Here is a 24715-nt window from a genome sequence, read left to right as displayed (position 1 = left end):
TTTTACTCATTTTGGCTGAACAAGATTGTTTAATCATTCTTTGATATGAAATTTAATAAAATGCAAATCAACAAAAAAAAAATTATTTTCAAAATTCACATTGAAAAAAATCAGTTCAGTAAATGAGAAAACGCATACCCTACATTTTGTTTCAAAAAACATAAATAGCTCATCAGTAAATCAGGTGGAAACTTTTTTGAAAATAAGGAGAATTTCGTTTTTGTGTCACGTTCAAATAATGTGATTTTTTTTAGTTTTTTGAAGAAAAATATATACTGAAGCATGACAAGTAGTTTCTGTGATTAAAACATAAGTTTTTCAGAGTTATTTTAACATTTTTCATGTTCCGCGAAATTTGCGTGAAATTTGGTGTTTTGAAATTGAGATCCCCGTGAAATTTAATTAAAAAAAAGTAATACTAAAAAACCCATGTTTAAGAATTATTCTGACAAAAAAGTTAAAGTGGAGCCTAACATTTCAAAAGGTCACATAACTTTTGTAGTTGGTCGTCATCGATCATGGCCATTCATGGTCACCCGCGACAGACACGGACGACGAAACAAAGAGAAACGCAAAAAGTAACTTTTTCAAAACTTTTTTTCGTAAAATCGCGATAACTCGTGATGTTTATAAGCAAACCCCTTATGTCTACATATCAAAATTTTTGTAATTGTTTGTTCTACAACTTTGTAGAACATTGTTACACTCTAAAAAATAACCCTGCAAGGTTAGAAAAAACACGAAATTTTAAAATGAAAAATTTTGTTCTAAATGAAAAAATGACCCTTCTGGGACAATGTAGATTCGAAAAGTACATTAAATTTCCCATAAAATGACATGTTCCAAAATTTTTTACAGTCAAGTAACGGAAAATGGGAGAATTTTTAAAACTTTTTTAGTGTTTTTTTTCGATGAAAAATACGTCTATTCGGAATTCTGAGTACGCCATCAAATCGGGCGTCTAATTTTACATAAAAGTCCCTTTGACACCAAATTTCTATCTCATCACCGTTTCAGGCTGCAAATTGTTGAAAACACCTCTTTTTTCGCATGTTCAAAAATGGAAGGGGTCGTACCGCCCCTCCGTCACGAGATATCAAAAAACGGACCTCGGTTTCGTGATCAGGGACAAAAGTTACCCCTTAGGACAATGTTTCACGCAAATCGAAGAGGGGTCGGGGCAACTTTTCCCGATTTCGTGTGAGTTGGTAGAGAATTACCCACATTTATTTCTTTTTAGAAAAAAAAAAATCGAGTTTTTCAATCAACCTGAATATTTTAAGAGACGATATCTTGAAATGTATTAGTCCGCTTATCAATGTTCAATTTAGTCACTCGAAAAATATATTTTAAATATTTAATATTTAAAAACAATTGAAGTGAAGGTTTAAAATATTAAAATTGTTTTTTTTTAGCAAATTTGATTTTAAAATAAAAATATGGCTTTTTGGTGAACACATCTTTTTCGATAGCAAATTTAGTTTTGTTCATCAATTTTTTTTTATGATTTTGTTAACATTTTAAATATATTTTATTTATTTTTATTTTTTTGAAAAAATCAAAAATACCTTTGTGAATTTAAGTTATAAAAAATACTTTTCAGAGCGAAATTTTGTTTTGGGCTGAGATTTACACGAAATCATCGTATGACACGAAATCGATCACAAAATATTCGTGCATTTTTTTAAATGTTTAATTTTTTAAATATTATAATGTCTGGAGTATCTTGTATTGCATCGTTTACAACAAAAATAAGTCTGAAAACTTAAAATTCAGTTCTTTGATTTGAATTTTGATATCAAGACTAACATTTTGAATGGGCGTAAAATCGAAGGTTTGGCCCTTTCGAAATGTTGGTCTAGATTCCAAAATTTTCAAAATATTTTTTTCCGTAAGAATCATAAAATTTCATAAATTTTGTTATTTTCAACATTGAAAATTGGACGATTAGTTGCCGAAATATTGGCATGAAACTTTAGGGAAAGTTTGAATGAAATTCGAAAAATCTGTATCGTCTTAGGTACTATACGATTGCAAACTTTATATTACATTTAAATGCGAAGTAATTTTTTTTTACTGGAATTTCTTTTTTCTCAAAAAAAAAACATTTTTATTTAAATCATAACACGGCGGCAAACTATTGTCCATACTATTCTATAGTTAAAAAGTTGCGGTTTTTTGTCCCCTAAGAGATTTTTGGAAATTAAATTTTAATAAAAAAATAATATAAAAATCGGGTTTTTTTTTATTTTTTCTGAATAGTCCTCATCAATACCTAAGACTTTGTCAAAGTCGCCAAATTGATCTGAAAATTCCTTCAAGAGTTTTACGGATTTTTGTATATTTACATAGCATTGAGTAGCCACCCTGTCAAAATCAGACTAAATGTATATCAACTGTACAAACTGTTTGTAAATGCTAATGAAAATGTGATTTCAATCGATACTCTCAAACTAGCTATAGATAAAGTTCGTGTGTTTACTGTACAAATAGATCGATGTGTAACACAACGCGCGTGTGTGCTAATTCGTTTGATCAACCCCTAGTTGCCGTGGCTGCATGCAAAATGTACGTTACTAAACATCACTGACCTCTGGCCTTCCTTCCCCCCCTGTGGAGCCTGCCTGACCTGAAATCCATCTTCCTTTATCCACAGCCCACCAGAATCAGCCCCAGCGAACCTCCTCACTGCGCATCGAAGAATGCTCCAGCACGCTTTCCAAATCTTCTTCCTCCGGAACTTCCCGCTCTAGAAGCAAATCTTCATCGACTTCCATTTCCACGCTGTCACCTCCTTCGGATGTCGGAGAGCCCATCAACGCGGAGTCCGCTGAAAATCCCGCAACACACCAAGCTGCGATCGCCACCCTGCCGGAAGTGCACTACGAGCGGTTGAACTCCATCGAGCAGACGGCACAAGTCACGGAGATCCTGAACCCTCGAGGAAGCTCGTCGGCACCAGCTCCAGCTCCTGAACCTCCTCGAACCAGATCCAAACTCCACCCGGACAACTTCTTCAACTCCTACCTCGCCGAACTGCGATCGCTTTCCGCAGCAACTTCCACAATTTCAACGGAGTTACCGCGCCGTAACCACCTTGCGACTTCGCAATCGGCCTCCTCCCTCGTTCCGCCGGTGAAGCAGCAAAAGCAGTACGGAAGGCGCCACCATCGCTCCAGCTATCTGCAGCTGTTGCCATAAATTATCGCGGGGAAGACTGCTTTTCTTTTGTTTTCTCCAGGAGAAGACACACACACCGTCGTCTTGGGGAGTTTAATTTATTTTATTGGGCTTCCGCTTTGGAAATTTGTCGCCGGAAAAAGGGCGCTCGCGCGCATGAATCAGCGAGGTTTGGAAGTTTATGAATGTGACATATATATGTTTGCCCGAAATTGGAGGATTCGTGCGATGGCACCAAGCTAATTGAGATATTTTATTTCTGTTTAATGTAGCAAATTCGACATTTATGAAGCTTATGTAATAAAGAGTCCAATTTTGGTTAAATAATAAAGCATGATGACAGTAAAAAATTGTGAAAATGTTATGATTTGCATTATTTAAGGTACACCAACAGACATTTCTGTTTACACTTAACTTAGAAATTGTGGGCTTTAAAAACTATAGTTTTGAGCAATTCTCTGCCATTTTGGTCACTCTTTTGGTACCTTCGGTAAGCCCAAAGAAGCCATTTTGCATCATTATTTGTGTGTTTTAGAGGACATCAAATGCCAACTTTTCAGAAATTTCCAGGTTGTGTAAAAATTTTTTGACCGAGTTATGAATTTTTCAATCAATACTGATTTTTTTAATTTTTTTTTTCGAAAAGATCGGAAAATTTCACGAATGTTTCATGGTTCAACATTGTAAATCGGACCATTAGTTGCTGAGATATCGACATTAGAAAATGGTGGGTTGTTTGGGCGAGACTTAGAAAACCTCAAAATGCATAAATGAACAATATATAGAATTTTCTCAGCTTTTCAAAAATATTTTTTTCAAAAGTGGGCAAACATGTGCACTAATTTAAAAAAAATGAAAAACTGCGACTATTTTCAAAAAAGTCACCTAAAAATGGATTTAACTTGAAAACGGTGCACTTTATAAAAATACTAAAATACTTTTTGATTGAAAATTTAATTTTAAATAGAAAAATGAAGTTGAAAATTTTTTGCGGTCAATACTTCGATTTTTTGAAAAAAATAAAAAAAAATCAAACCATCCACATTAACGACCCCCGGGTCTTTTGTGGTCTCTATTGCAAGTTTCTGCTCGAACCTAGGAGTCCGAAGGCTTGAATGGGGAGAGCACCCAAACCTCTTTTACTCCAAGGAACCTTCCACCCCAGTGTTTGAACTGACGACCTTCGGATTGCGAGTCCAACCGCCGCCAGCGATTCCACCGGAGTAGGCTTGGTTTGGTTTGTTGTTTGTACTTATGGCATGGAGACGACTCCTACATCTGGAATGACTTAACGGCCTAACAACCAAGGCCGGGACCGACATTTTACTTCCTCATCCGATGGAAGGTTGCAGCAGATGGGAATCGAACCCAGAATCATCCGCTTACAAAGCGGACAGCGTAACCATTCGGCCACGCACTGCCACTAAAAAAATACATAAATTCAAATTAAAAAGTAGACCGATTTCGTGGAGAATTGATCTTTGTAAGTTTTTCATAACTTTTGTTTAGAGATCAATGTTTTTGAGGTAAAAAATATGGATATTATATCTTTGGAGACTAAAGTTCAGGAGTGTAATCTTCTGATAACCTACAGTTTGGACTTAAAAATTTGGGACTAGATCGCAACTTTTGAGCCATAGATGGACAAAAATTTTGTCGCAAAGATATGATTTTTTTGAAAAACAACTTGTGGTATCTTATCGAACGCAACATTTGACTAAAATGTAAAACAGAATTTCCAATCGCAAAAAAACTTTCAAATTTTATTTGTAATTTTATGGTTCAAATAGTAATATTTATTTGAGATTTTTTCTGAAATTTTCGTTTTGGACACTCAAAATCGAACAATTAAATGCTGAGATACTCTAAATCAAAATACATTATTTTGTAAAAAAAAACACATAAAAACAGTTAAAAAAATTTGAATTTCCCATATTTCAAATTCTAAAAGTTTGAGTATTTTCGAGAAAATACTAAAACGAAACTATTGGCACTACGCCCCCCGGGGCATGGCCTTCCTCTAACGTGGGATTTCTGCTCCAGCGCCTCTGACGAGACAGGAGAAACCGGGACCGACTTTTTACTTCACCATCCGATAGAAGCTCAGTGGATAAGGCGGGAATCGAACCCGCGTCTCATAGCATCATCGGGATCGGCAGCCGAAGCCGCTACCCCTGCGCCACGAGACCCACTATAATACTATATTTTGTGAAAATTTAAGTATTTCATTCAAAAAACTCTAAAACAGTTGAAATACATGCAAATTTTCGTATCATTTTATACCCATATGAGCAACTCTCTACGAAATCTGCCGATTTCGACCATTTTTATTTTTTGTATTTTTTTATTTGACTTAAACTTTGTGGGGGCCTTCCCTATGACCAAATAAGCCATTTTGCGTCATTGGTTCACCCATACAAGTCTCCATACAAAAATGGTATGTAAATATTCAAACAGCTGTAACTTTTGAGTGAGTTTTCTGATCAATTTGGTGCCTTGGGCAAAAATGTAGGTATTTTTTTGTCCTTGGATGGCCCACCTCTAACCCATACACAGTTTTTGTAGCATGGAAGGTTTACGAGCAGATATCTTTCGATAATTCGTCGTTCGTGTTTTGAGAGTGTCCTTTAATCTTAACTCTACTTCCGTGTATGCCCATCCTTATCTCTCGTATCTTATCTCAAGGCGCTCTTACAAATCCTATGTCGAGTCTTTTATTAATCAGATTGCAGCACTTTATCCATTTTGGGTATTGGAACCATTTGCTATTCCACACGCATATGAGCACATAGGGTTAAACCGCGGTATTGTTGAGGACTTTTGAGAAAAAAAGGTACACGGAAAAAAAATTTGCAGATTTTTTTATCAACTTTTTTTTCACTAAAACTCAATTTCCCAAATTACGTATTTTTTGATTTTAGAGATTTTTTTATATGTTTTAGGGGACAAAAATCAGCAAGTTTTGAGCCATAGAAAAACATGGTCAAGAAATCTGCCGCCGAGTTATGAATTTTTGAAAAAACAGTGATTTTCGGAAAAAATCGAAGTTTTATGCAAAAACAAGTTTGACATTACTTTTCAAAGCAAAATTGAATTTGCAATCGAAAAGTACTTCACAGATTTTTTTTATAAAGGGCTCCGTTTTCAAGATATAGTCACCGAAAGTTTGATTTTAGCGAAATATTTGCAGTTTTTCAATTTTTAACAATAGTGACCATGAGTGACCATTTCTAAAAATACTTTTTTTTGAAAAAATCAGAAAATTTGCTATAAAATTGTCTAAAAGACATTGAAGATTGGACCTCTGGTTGCTGAAATACAGCGGCTAAAAGAAACACGAAAATTGAAGTTTTCTAAGTCTCACCCAATCAGCCCACCATTTTCTAATGACGATATCTCAGCAATTAATGGTCCGATTTTCAATGTTAATACATGAAACAATCGTGAACAACATTCCGATCTCTTCGAAAAAAATATTTTGAAATTTTTTAAATCAAGACTAGCATTTTAAATGGGCGTAATATTCAATATTTGGCCCTTTTAAAATGTTAGTCTTGATTTAAAAAAATTCAAAATATCAATAGATCTAAATCTCCCAATCTTAAGCTTCCATATCATTAGCTTCCAAATCTAAAGTCTCCAAATCCTTATTTTTCAAATTTTAAGTCTCCAATGGCATACATGTTTGAAGACCGAAAATCTGGATGATTGAGATGAACAAGCTTAAATTTGTTTAGATTTATTATTAGAGACTGAGAAATATAAGAGATATATAAATTTGTAAAATCAAGTTTCAGATAACATCAAATATATCTCCCAAGACTTATTTTTTTTTTAAATTCAGGATCATAAGTCTATGTGGAGTTTTAATACTTGTGTAGATTTGATGTTTCGTAGACTTCACGGTTGACGTGGTTTTGCCTTGATGATCTACCATAATCAATAGGAATTTTATCAAATTTCGGAAAACAAACTGGTGCTCGACATCGTCTAGCCAAACACCTAGGACGTGCGTCCTCTCTCCACACCCGACACTAGAGCTATTCGCGTGCACGAGTTGTATTAAGTACGCCATAAAGTAGACCGCGCCAGAAGCCGTTAAAAGAGTCGTCGTCGTCGTCGTCATCGTTCTAACCTAGCCCGCGGGATGACGCTGCTGCCGTTGGTGGTGCTGGTAATCGTCGTCATCATTATCATCATAATCATCCAGCCATCAAGAGTCTCCCCTCCCCATGCTTCCGAAAAATACCCGGACAAGGCGCCTTTTGGCGCAGAAGAGTTCACGCAAAGAGATATCACGTCCCCCTCTCTGGTTTTCCAGACTTTGTAGGACCTGTCGGTTGTTGTTGATCTGTGCGAGTGCCAGAGGCACGTGTGAGTGTGATTTTTGTGTGAATCGTCATGTTCAGAGTCGTTTGTTAGAGTAGTTTGGGGAACGTGGCGTAAATTGCAGCAATTAAGGCGCACTACCCGCGCGCGCGCCATCTATTGCCGGGAGTCGCAACTAGCGTGTGGTGTGATTAAAAATGCGCCTCTGCCGCGCTTTGATTTGGTCTTTTGCTCTCTTTGATTGTGTGAGGCAGTAGCACACATACACACAACTGTGAAATTGTTGAGCGTTTAAGAGCTTGAGTGCGTTGATGGCTTTTGATGCAGTTAAGGAGCGACGCCGAGTGAGTCTGAAGAGGTTAATTGTTGGGAAGCTGGATTTGTTTTCAGTCTTTGAAAATTTTCATAATTTTCATAATTGAATCAGACAAAATGATACTTGGAAATTTCCACTGAAATTTGCCTTTCAAATCTGCACCTCTTCAGTTGTACTAAAAGGCTTACCATAAAATACAAGCAAAACATCTTGTTTTTCTCTTCCTGACTCAGAATTTTCTTTGGCATCTTTCAATGAAGCCCACGGCATCGTCGTCGTCGTACACGAAGCCATCCAATATTCAACCAATTTTCGTTCGACCTGGGCTTTCTTGCTCCCACTCCCGTACCTGGATCATATCACAGTCATTGGCTCCGAGGTTTCGAATTGGAAGGAAGTAATCTCTCCTGAGATCCGACACATTCACCCTCGCACACACCTTGTTTTGCAGCAGCACCGTACAGCGCGAACGCACGTGACTTTGGTTTTTCCCACCCCCCCCCAAAACCACCCATTCGCAGCGACTTTTCCATTACCCTTTCCAACGTTGTGAGCGAAAAAAAACATATTCAATAAAGCCATTCGAGAATCTCCCGATCAACCCATTCACACATACGGCACACTTACAAAAATACCAGCATCACATAAACACACACACACACACACACCACCACCAACAACGTACAATAAAGTCAAATAACAAACAATCTTCCGGGCGTGCAAAACTTTCTCACCTTTGGCTGGGTGGGGAGGGGAGGTTGGGGAAAAAATGGCTGTACCAGTGCGCCAAATTCAATATTCACCTTTCCCCCTTGGAAGTGGGCTCTTACTGGTTGTTACACACTGCTTTATCCTTTAAGGGTCCAATGAACTGTTTTTTTTTAAATTTATTGTCACACAAATTCTGCGTTTTTTGAGAGCATATATTTTTCAAAATTGACTTTAATTAATTAAGGTTTGCTGATAAAAATCCAGGAGCTTTATAAATTTTCTGCTTGTTTTTATTTTTATTTTTTTGCATCAAGATAAACCAAATAAACTAAAATTAAATATAAATACACATTCGAGAAGTCATCTTTTTTCCCAACAGCACACAAAGAAAAGATGGAAACTTTCAAATATATTTGCAAAGGCATGATTGTTCAAAAAACGAATTCAAAGTTCAGCTAATTTGTGAAAGGAAACTTTCAAAAATGTTGAAAATAAAATCTATTTTTGTTTTGTGCTAATTTATATTTCTAGAATATTTTATTATTATTTTGGATTTTTCACTCAAAATGTATCTTTTTTTGTAAACTTATCTCCTGAAAATACAATTTTTTTCGAAATATTTGGTATTTTATGGGAACGAGAGAATACGTGATTTATTCCAAATACATTATAAATAAGCATGTGATTTTTCTTGATAAAATTTTAAATTTCGCTGAATGCCAATCACAAAACATCACGAAACCCTAAAACTGCTTATAATAAATTTGAACTGTTTTTTTTTCAAAGAAATTAGTCTTAAACAAAACTTATTTACAAAATGACAATATTCTGGGACACAAAATATTCACTACACAACATTTTGATAAGTTCAAAATTTGAATTAAATTTTTTTTTTGAGGTTTCAGTAATCCAAAATACCAGAATAGTATGTCGAAATATCTTCAAAATGGAGCACATCTAAAACTATTTATTTGTTAAAAAATAAATAAAGTAAATTAGTTGAATGGCAATTTTCTGTTTCGGGACCATCCATAAACCACGTGGATACTTTTTTGAAATCTCAGCCCTCCCTTTCCCCTCGTCGTGGACAATTTCCATACAAAACAAATCTTTTTTGTATGAAGCGTGGGCAATCGCTGCCCCCCCCCCCCCTCTCCCCTAAGGTGTCCACGTGGCTTATGGATTGTCTCTAGGTTATCTTTAGAATAAGGAAATTTTACTTGGCAGCCACCGAACAGTAAGTCATTGTGACCTTTCAGTTTGACAGAAATGCTGTTTCCTGACTTTTAGGCAATGGGGTTGTTTCACTGCCGAATTTCAGCAAAAAGTTATTTACCTATTTTGCATAAAAGGCAGTCCAAATGTGGTACGTATTTTTGTTTAAATTATCATGAAATTGATAGAAATTCACAATTCTTTTATCAAAGATTTCATGATTTGAAGATACCAAAAAGAATGATCATTTTATTTTGAAATTATTCATTGACTTTTTCTCTTAAAAACACATTATTTTCTTAAGGTTTATATCAAAAACTTGAACTTCCAAAATACGTAAATTTATGATTTAATTATTTCATGTTTTATTGCGAATGATTTTTCACAAAAAAAAAAACACAAAAATCTGAAATTCATTTTTACTTTGAAAAGCTTGACATTAATTAAAAAAAAGTTTTGCAATGTTTTTATAAAGCTGTTTTTAGGACATAAAATAATCACTTCAATTTTTTTATTAGTTCAATATTTCAATCAACCGTATTGAAATCTATTCTTACTATCACGCTTAGGAGGCGGATTCTTGTCGCTACGATAAGAACGATACACATTATAAGGTGTTACGTCGATTCCGTTTTTCCGTATTGAAATCTACGGCCATCTAAATTTTCAAGAGATTTCAGATTTTCAAAAAACCAGAACAATATGCCAAAATATCTTCAAAATGAAACTCAACTGCAACTGTTTAGTTTATTGCAAATTTTATTTCATGTCTTTGACTAAACAAAAATTTTTGTGTCTAAAATCGTGGTTTAAAAGCACTGAAACCAATTTGTTTAAAGATTTTTATTTTGAAATTTCGCGATATTTCGCGGTTTTGACAAAATAACACCTCATAGAGAATTTTTTTTCGTGGATTTCACGACATGGCAAACATTCACATTTCACTAGTTTCAAATTAAAGGATTATTGTGAAAAAAAGATCATTGTTTTTTTTTTTTAATTTTTTTAATAAGGCCGTTGCAAATATTGTTTGAAGTTTATGTACCTCGACTCTGACCAATGTCAAGAAGATGGGGGAGGGGGGGGGACCTGCCATTTGAGATTGTTTTCAGTTGATTAGACTTCTATTTCCATTGAAATGTGAAAACGTTTTTTGAAAAAATATTACTTTGTTAGTGATTTATTTTATAAAAAAAAACTTTTTGAATTGTTTCAAAACTAAAGCAAGTTTCAGGTTGATTTTTTGAACTGTGTTCAAATTTTCACAAGTCAATGATGATGATGATGGTAGTTTGGCCAATTTGAAAGTGATAATGTATTGCTCCAGCTTGAATTCACAGTACAGGTTTTATAATCCGAAATAATCGGATGAATCTCAATTCGTATAAATAAAAAACTTCGGATAATCTAATCACATAGATGACATTCTCGTTGCCTTTATGCACAAATATAACACCAAAAAATCTTGGATGTGAATGTGGTCGTTTCTTATTTGTCATTTTCTTTGAATATTCACTTTTACCGAGTTTTTGCATGTTTTTGATTTTTGAACATGATTTTCAAAATAATTGCTTTTCACTAATCGTTTTTTGTGAGTTAAAAAAAAATTAAAACGTGAACAGCTTTGAAATAAACAAAATAAAAACTGAGTTTTCGCATTCACTTTAAAACATTTTTACAATGCAATTATTTTTTTTTTCAATGTTTTTGTTTTTGACTCTGGCAGTTAAGGTGGCACGGCACGGCTATCAGACCGTTTAGAGACAAAATGATTAAAGGCAATATGAGCTTGGCATTTCGGTCAACTAGGTTTCCTATACTGATGAGCTACATCATTTGGAGTGTAATATTGCATAAGATAAACTAAAATGCAACATTTTTTACACACCGGTGTTTGTACGCAGTTGAGGTACATTGTTATGTGAGCAATTCAAACAATATTAAAAAAAAAATTAAATCAAGACTAACCTTTCAATAGGGCGTAATATCGAATGTTTGGGCCTTTTGAAATGTTAGTCTTGATAAAAAAAATAAAAATATTGTTTTCGAAAAGATTGGAAAATTTTATGAATTTTTCATGTTTTAACATTGAAAATCGGACCATTGCTTAGATATCGACATTAGAAAATGGTGTGTTGTTTGGGTGGGACTTAAAAACATCAATTTTCCTGTTTTTAAACCTTTGCATGGCAATATCTCAGCAACTAAGGGTTGAATCAACAAAGTTCAAAGAAGCAAAGTTTAGAGAATTTTCTCAGCTCTTCAAAAATATTTTTTTTTCAAAAGTAGGAAAAATGGGCACTAATTTAAAAAAAAATAAAAACTGCGACTTTTTTGAAAAAAGTTACCTCAAAATGGCTATAACTTGAAAACGATGCACTTTATCAAAATTACTTTTTACTTTTTGAAGTACTTTTAGATTGCAAATTTGATTTTACACCAAAAATGAAGTTGACAAATTGTTGCGACCGGTATTTCAATTTTTTGAAAAAAAACAGTATTGATTCAAAAATTCATATCTTGGTCAAAGATTTTTTGCCTATTCTGGAAATTTCTGAAAAGTTGGCATTTTATGTTCCCTAAAACAAATCAAAAAAAGATAAAAATAGTGTTTTTTTGCAAATCAAGATTTAGTGACAAAAAGTTTAATTAGCGGAATGCAGACTGACTTTGCCGAAGACACCAAATCGATCAAAAAATTCCTTCTAAAGATATAGATTTTTGAATGATCACATATCATTTTTGTATGGGCAGCTGCCAAATTTGTATGAAAAATTATATGGACAAACTAATGATGCAAAAAGGCTTCTTTGTGCAAACCGAAGGCACCAAAAAAGTTTCAGTCGGATTAAAAAATACAAAAAAATCGAATGACCGAAATCACAGATAATTGCTCATGTGCAGTATAATTCTTGGATTAGTTTTCAAAAGGATGTACACCATTACCTCCAACACAAACATTTCCAAACAAAAATTCATTTGTTTTCACGACATTTGAAGAACGTGTAGGGGAAATATACCATTTCCAATCAAACACCTATCTTCGTCATATGAAGAGTTTGATACTCGAAAGCTCTAAAAATACTATTTAGGCTATAAACTTTCCAGCAACAGCACCGCCTCGAGTAAGCACGCAAATGTATGCTACTTACTGGCCAAAAAATCAAATTTAATGCACTTTTGATCATAATTTCTATTTTGCGAGACTTTTTCTCATCATTTTGTTGGCACGCACAGTGAATATCGCCAAAATCAACTTTTCACTTTCGCTTACTTTTTCACGGCACTTTCAATACTAAACTGCCCCCAACTTTCGGCAACATGTTCTTTTGCACATTAGTTAGTCACTCACTTGAAAAATAATCACGAAACATGTAAATAATTAGCAAGCGCCATAAAAAAAACAAACGCGCCAAGTCGTTTGACGTTTGACTTTTGACGACCCATTCCAATCGAAGGCTGAAGAAAACCGAGCGAGAAGCTAATGCAAATAAGGAACAAAAGGTTGCCACCAACACCACCAGCAGCGCCTGTTGGAGTGAGCCAGTGATGCCAGGAAACTTTCTCTATAGGTAAATGCCACTTTTCGTGAGTGTTCGCTTTTAAAAAATTTCATCAATTTTGGCAAATAGAAAAATGGGTGTTGCCCAATTCATTCTCGTTTGATTAGAATACATTTGGGAAATATTTTTTTTCAAATGCTTTTAAAAAGAATAGAATAACTCTACTCGTTGGTGTACTTGGTTTTAGTTAATTTCAAGGAACACTCCAGATTATCCAGCATCTTATTCTTAAAGATTACTTAAAATGTATCATTCAAGGGCCACCAAAGGGTTACGAAGATTTCCCAAATGCCCCCATCTTTGCAAGTTTTGTTGGAACGATACTACTTTCCACCCTTCATGCCTGTGGATGCGAGATTCAATCAGAAGGGCTGGTAAGGAGGGGGAAGCTTTCATCATCAGCCAAAGCTTCCGGAGCCAACTTACGGACCTTCTACCAAGGTGTTGCGTAATGTTTGTTTGTGCCTGCCTGGCTGGACCGAACGACTCTGCTGTGGGTGCTGGGCCAGGGCGCAAAAGCAATCATACAGGACGATGAATATTTCAGCAGCGCCAGGATTTCCGCCAATCACTCGCTGGATTGGCATGCTGCTGGACTATTGCTTACTCGACGAGAAGTGGCTTTTGTTTGGGGGTGTGGGATTCGTCAGGACTTGGGACTGCTCTGTTGAGCTGTCAGACCGTGGCAGGTTTGGGTTTTGCTGGTGGTGGTCTAGTCAGTGAGAGGTGCTTTTGGAGAACATTTTCTGCTGTGAAAGGTATTTACGAGGGAGGCTTTGAGAAAATTTCAAGTCAGGATTGATGTAGTGCCATCAGAGTTACGATGTTATGGAAATATTCTCGAATAAAGACTATGAATGCCTTCTCTCTGTTCATAAACACCATCTCAAACCGACACTGGATCCCTCAGCGTTAAGCTGACTCTAATTATCTTGCAAATAAAGCAATGATGAGGTGGAAAATTTCATTACGTGACCAAATTGAATTAAGTTCATGTCGTCTGGACGGTCTGTCCACCCGGCCAAAGCCAAATGGGATAAAGTTTGCCAGTCTGCCATCATCCGACCGACAGTGATTACCATATCAACTCAATTAAGGTTAAATGGTTATTACTAGTTTGCGGTGGACCTGCTGCACTGCTGGGGCGACCCTCGCTTTAAGTGCAACGGTCGGAGAAGAATAAAAAGCGCACATAAATCGATACCGTTTCGTGGGATTTCACGCAAACCAAAAACTAATGGCTTTTCCCCGAGAGTCTCGCAAATTTCTTCTTCACACAAAAGAGTGGGAACATTTGCGCTCGAAGAACCTCGGCAAGAGATCTCTCCTCCTTGTCCAACAGAATAACACCTGTCGACAGGGGTTTTTTTGCTTCCTTTCTTGCAAGCAAGGTAGGATTACAAGCCGGCATGACGTTTTACATTTTCCACAGAGTTTGCGCTGCATGGCTTCTTGGCGAAGAAAAGTCTGGAAAACAACCCAAGCAAATGGACTTAAATTCTCTGTTGTATTGTATTATTAAATTTCATAATGAAAAAGAATTACACTCTAGAAAAATATTGTTTTTTTACATGTAAAACCCAATTACTAATTTTAAATGACGATAACGCCCGATTTTCAATATCAAAAAATTAAAGTGCCGGAAATTTTGCGACCCCTCGAATAAACATCATTTTAAAAATTTTAAATGAATTTCGAACATCTCCAATGTTCGAGTGGATTTTATAATTCTGGGGAAACATTTGAAAAGAGCGTATAAGTATTTTGACAGCCAAAACTATTTTGCAAATTCCGAACCAACAGGTAACTATTTAACAAAAAACGCAGTGTTTAAAGGTAGCTGAGATTTTTATGCAACAAGTTGCAAAAAGAGGATTTCTTCAGCACGAGTCGTACATTTATCCAACGAGGTTCACCGAGTTGGATAAATACGAAGAGTGCTGAAAAAAATCAAGTTTTGCAACGAGTTCCATACAACATTTTTTGCAATTCCGAAAAACACCCATTGAGTGAAATTTTAAGTAAAACTTTTAAGTATTTTGTTAATAAATCGTTTAAATAAAAAAAATGTTGAAAAGTGTTACTTTTCGAAACAAGTGCTGAAAAGTTCAACTTTTCAGCACCCATTTCAGTGCTGAAAAGTAGAACTTTTCAGCATTTATTTTGAAAAGTGTTGCTATTCGATTCTGTTATTTTTGGTACAGAAAAGTAGGCTATTTCGTCGTTCAATAATGACAGGAAAAGTAAGTAGTTTCACGACGGAATTGCAAAAATGCTTATTTGCGCTTTTCTCGGGTTAAATTTGAATCTAGAATTTTGAAATATTTTATTTTTTTTTGTTGACATTGAAACATGATTTATATTAGCTAAGTTATCGTAACTTAAAAATCCAAACTTTGATATTTTTAAGCAAATTGGTCACGGTAAAAGAAGTCACGCTATTCGAAAACGGTGTCGTAATTATGTAGAGTATATTCAACATTGTTATATGACCCATTCTCACCCCAGAACCAATGTCACCCCTGATGACGGTACTTTTCGAATTTCCATCCACAAAGTAAAAAATATGTTTGGCCGACTTTTTTGCAGGTTTTTTTTCACAAATCATATTGGAAAATTGGCAACACTGTCAAATGAATTTTGACCAACTTGTGCCACTGCAAAAGATGTCATTTTTGGTCATCTAAACCTTGATCTGGGTAATTCTCTACCAACTCACACGAAATCGGGAAAAGTTGCCCCGACCCCTCTTCGATTTGCGTGAAACTTTGTCATAAGGGGTAACTTTTGTCCCTGATCACGAATCCGAGGTCCGTTTTTTGATATCTCGTGACGGAGGGGCGGTACGACCCCTTCCATTTTTGAACATGCGAAAAAAGAGGTGTTTTCAATAATTTGCTGCCTGAAACGGTGATGAGATAGAAATTTGGTTTCAAAGGGACTTTTTATTAGACGCCCGATTTGATGGCGTACTCAGAATTCCGAAAAAAACGTATTTTTTATCGAAAAAAACACTAAAAAAGTTTTGAAAACTCTCCTATTAACCGTTACTCGATTGGAAAAAAAATTGGAACATGTCATTTTTTGGGAAATTCAATGTACTTTTCGAATCTACATTGACCCATTTAGAACAAAAATTCATTTTAAAATTTCTTGTTTCTTCTAACTTTGCAGGGTTATTCTTTAGAGTGAATCAATGTTCTACAAAGTTGTAGAGCAGACATGTTCCAAAAAAAAAAAATCAGTCGAGTAACGGTGAATGGGAGAGTTTTTAAAACTTTTTTAGCGTTTTTTTGGTGAAAAATACGTTTTTCAGAATTCTGAGTACGCCATCAAATCGGGCATCTAATTTTACATAAAAGTACCTTTGATACCAAATTTCTATCTCATAACTGTTTAAGGCTATAAATTACAGAATTACCCATCTGAGAAAAAGTCCAATTTAGAAAAAATGTGTACAGTCATGCCTCGGTTTAGCACCGCATATGGGGGATGCAAAATCGATGCGTGCATAATTGAGGCACAGAGCTTTTGAGACATTGGCTATAATCGAATCGAATCATGTAAACATAAAAAATAGTGTTTTGGAATCGGAATGGTGGCAACTATCCTGTATTTTGAAAATGCAATTTTTTACTCTAAAAAAACCTCAAAATATTTGTTATTGCAATACGGGTATCAATTGATCGTGTTTTTTCATACGTTTCGAATGTCATAATTTTTTTTGAAAATACTAAAAAGAATTCACAAAACTACGTATTTTCGAAAAAATACTCAAAATTTCACTTTTTCACAATATGGGTATCAAGTGATCGGAATTTTTTCATACATTTCGAATGTTATAACATTCTTTTTTTAATACTCAAAATTTTCACAAAACTACGTATTTAAAAAAAACAATCAAAATTTCAATTGGGTAACAAATGATAAGATTTTTCTCAAATATTTCGATTGTAATAAATATTGAAACTTTGAAATTTTGATTATGGGTCATTCCACCTGAAGTGTGCAAGAAAAAATGCAAATTTGAAAATTACCATCTCCAATTATGCTCAAATTTGGCAGAGCTGTTGAGACTATCAAAACATGAAAAAATGCCGAATTTCATCCAAATCGGACCACCCCCTCCATTTTTGTACCCTCCCAAAAAATCGACTTTTTGGCGATTTTTGAGCAAAACCCCTATCTCCAAACGACGATAACTCAGGAACCGCAAATCATAGAGGGTCGATCTTAGACTCAATTTTGAAGGAAATTGGACGTAGAATGCATTTCCGTGATCAAAATTTAGATTAAAATATGTTTTCTACCTGTATTGCGCAATTGAAAACTTTCAATGGCCGTATCTCAAAACAGCCCTATTTATTTTTTAAATTTGACCTCACCATCGTATTCCCCGGCCAATTTTACATAAGAATCACATATCGACAGAAAGGAATATGTTTCGTTCCAGCGATATCGAATTTTAAAGTTTTAAGTATTTGAGATTACCTTAATTAGCTCACGGCGTGTTTTCTAGAACAATCTTATCAGGAAAAAATAGTCATCGCTACATTCAAATGTGTCTTATAGGAAATTTTCTCAGCTTTCCAATGCTTCTAAGAGCGAAATGTTTCATCGGGAAATTCCTGAGATATCTCTATTTTATTGTTTTTGGTTTTAAATTCCTTTATTATTTATTGGAAACTTTATACAAACAGTTCAGGAAACTTGTCAAATGATGTGTTTCATGTGTCTTTTACTCATCAAAATGTGCAGAATAAGACAAAAAAAACTTTGTAGAAGGTTGCAAACCGCTAATCATTTTGCAAATCATGTTTTGTCTAAGTTTTTGAATATATGGGATTTATTCAGAAATTAAAATCATAAAACAGAGTAAAAATATATTTTGTACAAGAATTATTTGATAATAACATAATTTTTGTGTACAAATAACACGTGTCTACTCTGATTTAGCTTGTTCAACCGAAACTATGGCAGGTTTGTGATTGTTAATGGTATTATTGAATTTTAATGAATAAATTTGAGAGTCTTATAAACTTCTAAAATATTGCTAATCATTTAATCATTTAATACAAAAAAAAACTAAAAAAATCATTTCATACTAATGAAAAGTATTTCTCCTAAAGCTCGCAACAGTAATTTGCAGTTTAATTTCTAGTATTAAACATGTTTTGTATCCATGCAACTGTTTAGTGTTTGATTAAGGAAATATTATATTTATTCATAAAAATCTTGTAATACCCTATCAAACTCAAACCTGTAGAAATTTCGGTTGTATCAGCTAATTCCAAGCTGGATCAGAGCAGACCGGTGTTATTTGTACACATCAATTATATTATAATCTATTTGTTCTTTTAAAAATAATATTTCAATACGATTTTATTATTTTAATATTTGAATAAATCCCACATATCCAAAAATTCGGTTAAAACTTAATTTTCAAAATGTTTAGCGGTTTGCAACCTTCTACAAAGTTGTTTCTTGTCTTATTCTGCACATTTTGATGAGTAAAAGACACATGAAACACATATTTTGACAAGTTTCCTGGACTGTTATTTAAAAGTGTCCAATTAATAATCAAGGATTTTAAAAGAAAAAACTTAAAATAGAGATATCTCAGAAATTTCCCGATGAAACATTTCGCTCTTAGAAGCATTGGAAAGCTGTGAAAATTTCCTATAAGACACATTTGAAAGTAGTGATGACTATTTTTTCTCCTTAAGGTTGCCCAGAAAACACGCCGTGAGCTACACTCGCAGCATCTGCTAGAAGCACTCAGTCGTGCTGATCAATAATTACTACCTGGTTATTTATTGAAATAAGATTTCATCCCAAATAATCATTAGCAAATTAGGCAAAAATTGAATGTACACCTCTGTAGGAAACTGCTGCATAATCTTAAATTTAAAAAAAATATACAGTGAATTTGTATGCTAGCCCACAGGACAGAGCAAGAACGACACGCAATACAGGGCAGAATGGAATTCCCGCAGAGCTAGCAGGAAATTGATACATTCTCGTGTTAAAAATGAATTAACATGAATAAAACTCTCTTGAAGCATTAAGGAGGAGGATTTCTGGAAAGAATAAAACTGAAAAATGTAAGAAAATCGCAAAAATTAATCTGATTTAAAATCTGATTAAGATCGAATTCAGTTGTGTTGATTCGACACCGTCTGAACAATATTATTTTTCTTTTGTTTGTCAATCTTTTCGAAATCTTGGAAGACGATACAGCTGCTGTCCACATGTATCAGAAGTATATGGCTTTGTTTTTGAAATTAAATGTACCAGAATTGAAAAAAAATCATCAATTATTCAGATGAAACTGGCTAACAATATAAAAATCGGTTTAATATGATCAATCTCTCAAACCAAAAGGCAGATATTGGGGGTTTTGCTGAATGGCACTATTTCGCTACCGCACATGGCAAAAGCTCTAGAGCCCATGAGAATTATTTCATCTACTACAGCCAGCTCTACATTTGTTCTCGCTTCATATAAAAGAAGAAATAAAAGGAATGATTTGATAAAATGGAAAGAAATGAGGAATAAGGAAAAATATAAAAATTATAGATAAATAATAATAAATTTTTGAAAATTGTATTTCAAAAACTCTGTAGCACTTGCAAATGAATATTAAAAGTTTAAATTTTACTTCATATGGTTCAAAGACACTGAGATCAGGATAAACAGTGCATTTAAAACTACCCAATACATATTCCTTAAACCAAAATAGATTGTTCAAGGTATTGATTATCTCAAAATCGTATAAAATTATAAAAATAATTCATCTTACAGAACACCAGGCAGTAATTATTGATCAGCACGACTGAGTGCTTCTAGCAGATGCGGCGAGTGTAGCTGATGTAGGTAATCTCAAATACTCAAAACTTTAAAATTCGATATCTCTGGAACAAAAAATATTCCTTTCTGTCGATTAGTGATTCTTATGTGAAATTGGCCGGGGAATACGATGGTGAGGTCAAATCAAAAAAATAAATAGGGCTGTTTTGAGATACGGCCATTTAAAGTTTTCAATTGCGCAATACAGGTAGACAAAATAAATTAATCTAAATTTTGATCACGGAAATGGATTCTACGTCCAATTTCCTTCAAAATTGAGTCCAAGACCGACCCTCTAAGATTTGTGGTTCCTGAGTTATCGTCGTTTGAAGAAAGGGGTTTCGCTCAAAAATCTCCAAAAAGTCGATTTTTTGGGAGGGTACAAAAATGGAGGGGGTGGTCCGATTTGGATGAAATTCGGCATTTTTTCATGTTTTGATAGTCTCAACAGCTCTGCCAAATTTGAGCAGAATCTGAGATGGTAATTTTCAAATGCTGTTCCGCTTCAGATGGAATGACCCATACTGTTTTGAAAATATGTAGTTTTGTGGAAATTTTGAGTATTTTCAAATAAAAATTGTTATAGCTGTCGAAATTATTAAACAAATTTCGATCATTTGATACCCGTATTGTGAAATACTGACATTTTGAGTGTTTTTTCCAAATCATGTAGTTTTGTAAAAATTTTGAATAATTTCAAAAAAATAAAATTCGTTATTTTGTGAAATTGATTTGGTTTTTCGAAAAATCTTGTTATTATATTCGGAATTTATAAAAAAATCTGATCGTTTGATACCCAATGTAAAAAAATAATTTTTTGAGTATTTTTTCAAAAATGAACGTAGTTTTGTGAAAATTTTAGTATTTTCAAAAAATTATGTTATAACATTAGAAATGTTTGAAAAAATACCGATCGTTTGATGCCCATATTGTAAAAAACTAAAATTTTGAATATTTTTTTTTCAAAAATACGTAGTTTTGTGACCATTTTCAGTATGTTCAAAAAAAATTGTATGACATTCCAAATGTATGACAAAAACACGATCATTTGATACCCATATTGCAATAAAAAATAGTTAGGTTTTTTAAGAGTAAAAATTGCATTTTTTAAATACAGGAAAAATACGAATTTTGTAAAGGTACAGTCATCTCACATATTCGGAACACCCACAAATTCGGAACACTTTTATGATAATTTGTCAATAGCATGCCAAAAGTAGCTTGTCTGTCGTCCTTACTATTTTTAGAACCTTTATTTATACATTATCTTGCTATTTCACTAGTAAAAGTAGTACTTTTTGAACAAAAAACTTCTTAACAAGAATATTTTGTCCAGAGTAGCAAAACACTGCCTCCAGATGGCCTGTTTCATAATTGTGGGATGTTATTGTGCCTCCCACTATTGTGGAACACCTGAATTTAACTGATATTTTCAGAAAAAAGCCATCAAACCATGAATAAAACATCATTAAGCTTGAGTTTCATTGGTTTCAGTGTGAGAAGTCATTATTTGGTAATAAATATGTACTCTTGGAGAGATCCAAAGTTTGTTTACATTCGTAAGAAAAAAGTGTTCCGAATTTGTGGATTTCAAGGGTCAAAGTAATTCTTCAAAAACTTCATATAAAAGTAAAAATTTGCAGATGTTCGATACAGCATTCGAAAGATCGCAAGAAAAGCTTTCAAATGAAGGTAAAAGCGAATCATTAAGTTCAATTATCGATTTGCTATGATTTTTTGAACATTGGCCGATCTGGAAATCGTTCCGAATATGTGGGATGACTGTACCAAAAATTTTTCAGCCGGATTAAAAAATACAAAATTTGAAATTGAAGAAAAAATACCGTTTTCGTAGAGAATTGCTCATTTATCTTGTTTAGTTTATGTTTGTTTTTGGTAGTATTTGGCTTATTCTAACACCTCCTGTAGTTACATTTGGCCTTTCTAACTTTTTTTTTATGTTTTTACAGTCACTGTAATAGAATGGCACCATTATCATTTAAAATGTAAAAAAATGTGTAGAGGCATAGTCTCAGGCTTTTTGTCACTTAAAATATAGGAAATGTTAGAAAAAAACACAGCGAAAGTTAACCTCTAATAATGACATTTCCAAAAACATTTACAAAGTCACATTAAACAAGTCCAAACCTGAAATTTTCTAAAATTTTAAAAGTTCTTCTTTCCAATGTTTTTTAAAGATCAAAATTGGTTAAAAAACGGATTTTTGGTTGGGTTGTAAATGGGTCAAATCAATACACCCAATTCATTTCAGCCCCGGAAAGAACGGTAAAAAATCAAGCTTGAGAACCATGCGAAATGTGTGGACGCTTTGCATAGTAGGTCCAAAATAGGGCCATATACCCTAAGTATTTTTGCCTTGTATCCTTTTCTGCCGTTTAAATTTTCTGCCATTTAAATTTTCTGCCATTTGACTCATTCTGCCGTTTGACCATTTCTGGCAAATAATTTTCTGGCGAATGACTTTTTCTGCCAAAAGAAAATTCTGGAGTTTGATTTTCTGGCATTTGACTTTTTCTGGCGTTTGGTGTTCTGGAAAACAACATTCTGGCGAATGACATTCGGGCCTTCGGCCCGACCCCGATTTTTGGCACCTCTGAAGATATGATGTTATGGGGAGGACTTGTTAAATTCTTCTGTCACCGTGCCTTCCAAGCAGCGTTGCTGTGAAATGGGGGTCTGATAAGCTATGAAGTGCAACTTTTTTTATTTTGAATTTATTCAGTCAATTTGATAACTTAACAAAGATTTCTCAGAGAATCGCTAAAAAAACAAACTCGGTACTTTCCCTGCATGTACATTTATGCTGTACTCCTCGATATTGCAAACTTCACGTTGACTTCTCATATTCCCGGCGACTCCAGAAGCTCGTCTTCTCCGAATCATCTCTGAACGAAACCACCATCGAGGTTGACGGCGGGATTAAACGTACAGCAAACCTTCCGAGAAGGAACATACGACTAGGGGTGGTGTGGTTTTTTTCAGAGCTTCTCTCACTTGAGAAACCAGCATTCTGGGCAAATGTTTGCTGTGTTGGGTTCAAGTTTTTCTTTGTTTGCTAACTTGCATCGGATCAACACAATATTGTACTGTGCAAACAAAGATGCTGATGGACTCGAGTGTTTGCCAGGTTTGCACGAAAATTAAATTTGAAAATATTGACTTTGAGCAACTGTTTGCTGCAGGGGTTTTTTGTTGGCTCTTGTATTTTTCTCTAAAGATTTTCAAGTATTTTGTTTAACTTTTGAATCATTTTTCTTTGCTATTTCTAAAAATCCACTAGTACCAGGCATTCAAATATTCTATCACCACACCTCGGTCTGATTCCATTTGAAATTTTCATCCTCTCAAACAAGGAAACCAACCCCCTCAAAACATAAAAGGACTCACCGTCACAAATCCCGCAAACCGGTTGCGGTGGGTCAGTGTGTCCCTTTCTCTGTCCCAGGGGAAGAGGAAACTCAAAGTAACAACACACCGAAGGGAGGGGTGAGGCAGGGCCAACATGACATTGCACCTGGCCTGAACTTTGCGGTAAATCCCTGTTCTTGCGATTCCTTCCACACTCCCGGAGGGGATTCCCACCGACATTGTGAAGCTTTTCGTTGAAAGCTCGAGGCGGAGAGGAGCAACAGCTTCTTGGACATTGGGATACCTTTGAAGGGGAAGGGGTCGCCTTTGGAAGCTTTGAGGGGAGTTGGGTTGGTCTTTGCATCACTTTATATTGTCGTAATTTTTGGGGTGAAATTGCGTTGGGTGTGTTTCCATAACATTCTGAGGTCGTCTGTTTTGATTCAAGCAGTTGAAATTCATACACCCAACTGGCGGTCGCATGATTGTGATACATGGCGGCATGAAAGTATATTAGAATCTGCATGAAATCTGTCCTCATGCATTTTTTGCGATATAGGGGTATGACATTTTTGCCCGTTACCGACAATTATCGACATTACCGACGGCTGATTGATTGTATTGCAGAAAAAAAATCTTAACAGAACGAGGATTGAACCATCAACTTTTAGGTTGCTAATCCGACACGCTACCACTGCGCCAAAGACGCTTGATGAATTGTTAGGGACAAAGCGCGAACATAATGTTCTCTCTGGAGTGTTGCTCGGGGACGCGCCAGCTTTATATGTGTTGGTGAGATTTGCAGATCGCTGACATGTTTACACGCGGGCAAAATTGAGCTATGAGCTTGCTGCAAAAAATGTTATAAAATGTAACATTTTCTGTAGCAAATCTCCTGCTGCAGATTTTGAGATATATATTTCTTTTGGGTGTATAAGGAAAAATATTTCATGCAGTTTTAATTAATGTAATGTTTGTATCTTTTGAAAGTTGTGAAGAATTGCTTAAGGTAGTTCAAAAATCCTACAAAAAATAAATACTTTTCAAATGCATTAAAAACTATAAATAACTGTTAAAAAACCACCCAAAAAATTAATCTCCTCACAACTATTAAGAAATATTGGAACTCATTCTAAACCATTTTAATATATTAAAATCTGTACAAATTTCTTAATAAACTTTT

At 34.6% G+C, this 24715-nt stretch overlaps 2 protein-coding genes across 2 annotated transcripts in view; both read left to right on the top strand.

Annotated features, from left to right (window-relative positions):
* LOC128092476 (uncharacterized) overlaps positions 1 to 3550 on the top strand; it is a 40031-nt gene extending 36481 nt beyond the window's left edge. Inside the window, exon 3 of the mRNA XM_052706358.1 lies at positions 2657 to 3550. Coding sequence (XP_052562318.1) covers positions 2657 to 3201 — 545 coding nt within the window. The 3' untranslated portion in view covers positions 3202 to 3550. The remainder of the gene's footprint in view (positions 1 to 2656) is intronic.
* LOC120421204 (uncharacterized) overlaps positions 1 to 24715 on the top strand; it is a 361516-nt gene that overhangs the window by 10944 nt on the left and 325857 nt on the right. The gene's annotated exons all lie outside the window — the stretch shown is intronic.

Source organism: Culex pipiens, chromosome 1, assembly GCF_016801865.2.
Source record: "Culex pipiens pallens isolate TS chromosome 1, TS_CPP_V2, whole genome shotgun sequence".
Taxonomy (NCBI): domain Eukaryota; kingdom Metazoa; phylum Arthropoda; class Insecta; order Diptera; family Culicidae; genus Culex; species Culex pipiens.
This window is presented reverse-complemented; position numbering and strand designations above follow the sequence as displayed.